This window comes from Bidens hawaiensis, unplaced genomic scaffold (genome assembly GCF_021521415.1).
Source record: "Bidens hawaiensis isolate Kalapana, Puna unplaced genomic scaffold, B.hawaiensis_p1.1 tig00001461_1, whole genome shotgun sequence".
In the NCBI taxonomy this organism is placed as follows: domain Eukaryota; kingdom Viridiplantae; phylum Streptophyta; class Magnoliopsida; order Asterales; family Asteraceae; genus Bidens; species Bidens hawaiensis.
In genome coordinates this window covers 451,222-452,874 of record NW_027491082.1, presented here as the reverse complement: position 1 = coordinate 452,874, position 1,653 = coordinate 451,222, and the positions used below count along the sequence as shown (strand labels likewise).

Below are 1,653 nucleotides of genomic sequence, written 5' to 3'. Positions count from 1 at the left end.
AACAAAATGTTTAGAGAAAATTAAGAAAATACACATTTTCCTGAGTTCAAGTGCATATGAGAAAATTTTAAATCCAAATCTGAAACCAACCTTATATAAAATATTATGCACTGTTGCTCGAATCCTAGTTTAAAAACAATTTGTAGTTTATTACCATACAAATCCAAAGTCTTCGACAATGATGCGCCTTTATTTTCTTAAATTTACAATTACATGTGACTTGAAAATTTATTCTAACAGACCTGAAATTTCAATGTTGAAATTTACTTTTTTCTTATTTCAACATTATTGTTAATAAATAAATCGGTTAGGATTTACCTTTAATAAAAGTAAATTTGAATTCATATATTGAAATTACTTAAAGATAAGAGATCATATATTAAAATAGGTTGAGAAAAAGATAAGGAGGTTATGAAACTAACAAGTGACAAAATTGAATAGTCTTTTATTAAAATAGATAGATAAGTATATAACATCAGGTCATCACGACAATGAGATTCTTAAATCACATTTAATTAGTGAAATTGTTTCTCAAAAGGAACAAATTTGTCATTTTGACATAGTACAAGTACCAAAGAAGAAATCCGCTATCTTGTTCCGGATCTAACCTCGTAATCCACGCATCCTCAACTCCATATTACCTGCAACTCCGCTGACTTCTTCCTCAAATCTCAATCGCCCATTTGCACGCTTATTTCTAGGCCCATCCTCCTCTTTTCCCAAACCCTATCAATCAATCATTTCATCATCATCATCAATAACCAACCCAATTAATATTATTGCACATACCCATCTTCCAATCCCATCGAATTTCACCCACTTTCCAATTGGGTTTTCCAAATCTTGACATCCAGACATGATCGATTGCCGTAGCTTGATCGAATTCTGCCGCGCTTTCGAACACCACAAGAACATGACGATAACAACCAACAACAACAATACCCATTCACGAACCAACAAAAGATCCAAACCCGGTTCCAATTCAATCAACCCGTTATCCCACCCGTTTTGCGACCGATCGCCATTCGCGGCTTTGGATATTTTAATGTTGATTTTAGTTCTAGGCGCCTTAGGGTTTCTAATCATACCTTATGTTAATATTATATACCATGAGTCAATTGAGATCCTGCCTTTAGTTCTTGAGATTATCCAAGAAGTCGTATCGGATGCTCCGATCGCGTATGTGATCGGTATTGTTGCGGCTTTTAGTGGAGTGATTGCCTCCATTGCTGCTTGGGAGATACTTGAAGTGAAATCTAGGAAATGTGGGAAGCCGAATTGTAAAGGGTTGAGGAAAGCGGTCGAGTTCGATATCCAGCTTGAGTCCGAAGAGTGTGTTAAGTATTTGTTAGCGGGTGTGAGAGCGGATAGTGATAGTAATGTGAAGCCATTGGAATTGGGGCAGGATCATAAGGAGCTTGAGGCTGAGTTGAAGAAGATGGCGCCGGTTAATGGTCGGACGGTTCTTATATTTAGAGCTCCGTGTGGATGCCCTGCGGGTCGGTTGGAGGTATGGGGATCTAAGCGAATTCGTAGAGTTAAGAAATGAGTATATTGAGGTTTCGTTTTAGATAGAATAAATACATGTTACAATAAGGGGATTTTATATGTGTTTACGACTGCTGTTACTTATATCAAGTTAAGATTATATGA

General features: G+C 36.5%; 1 protein-coding gene across 1 annotated transcript; it reads left to right on the top strand.

Annotated features, from left to right (window-relative positions):
• Positions 1-810: 810 nt before the first annotated feature.
• LOC143576464 (uncharacterized) lies at positions 811-1,653 on the top strand. Its single transcript, XM_077060547.1, has one exon. The coding sequence runs from the start codon at positions 857-859 to the stop codon at positions 1,547-1,549; it is 693 nt and encodes a 230-aa protein (XP_076916662.1). The 5' UTR covers positions 811-856; the 3' UTR covers positions 1,550-1,653.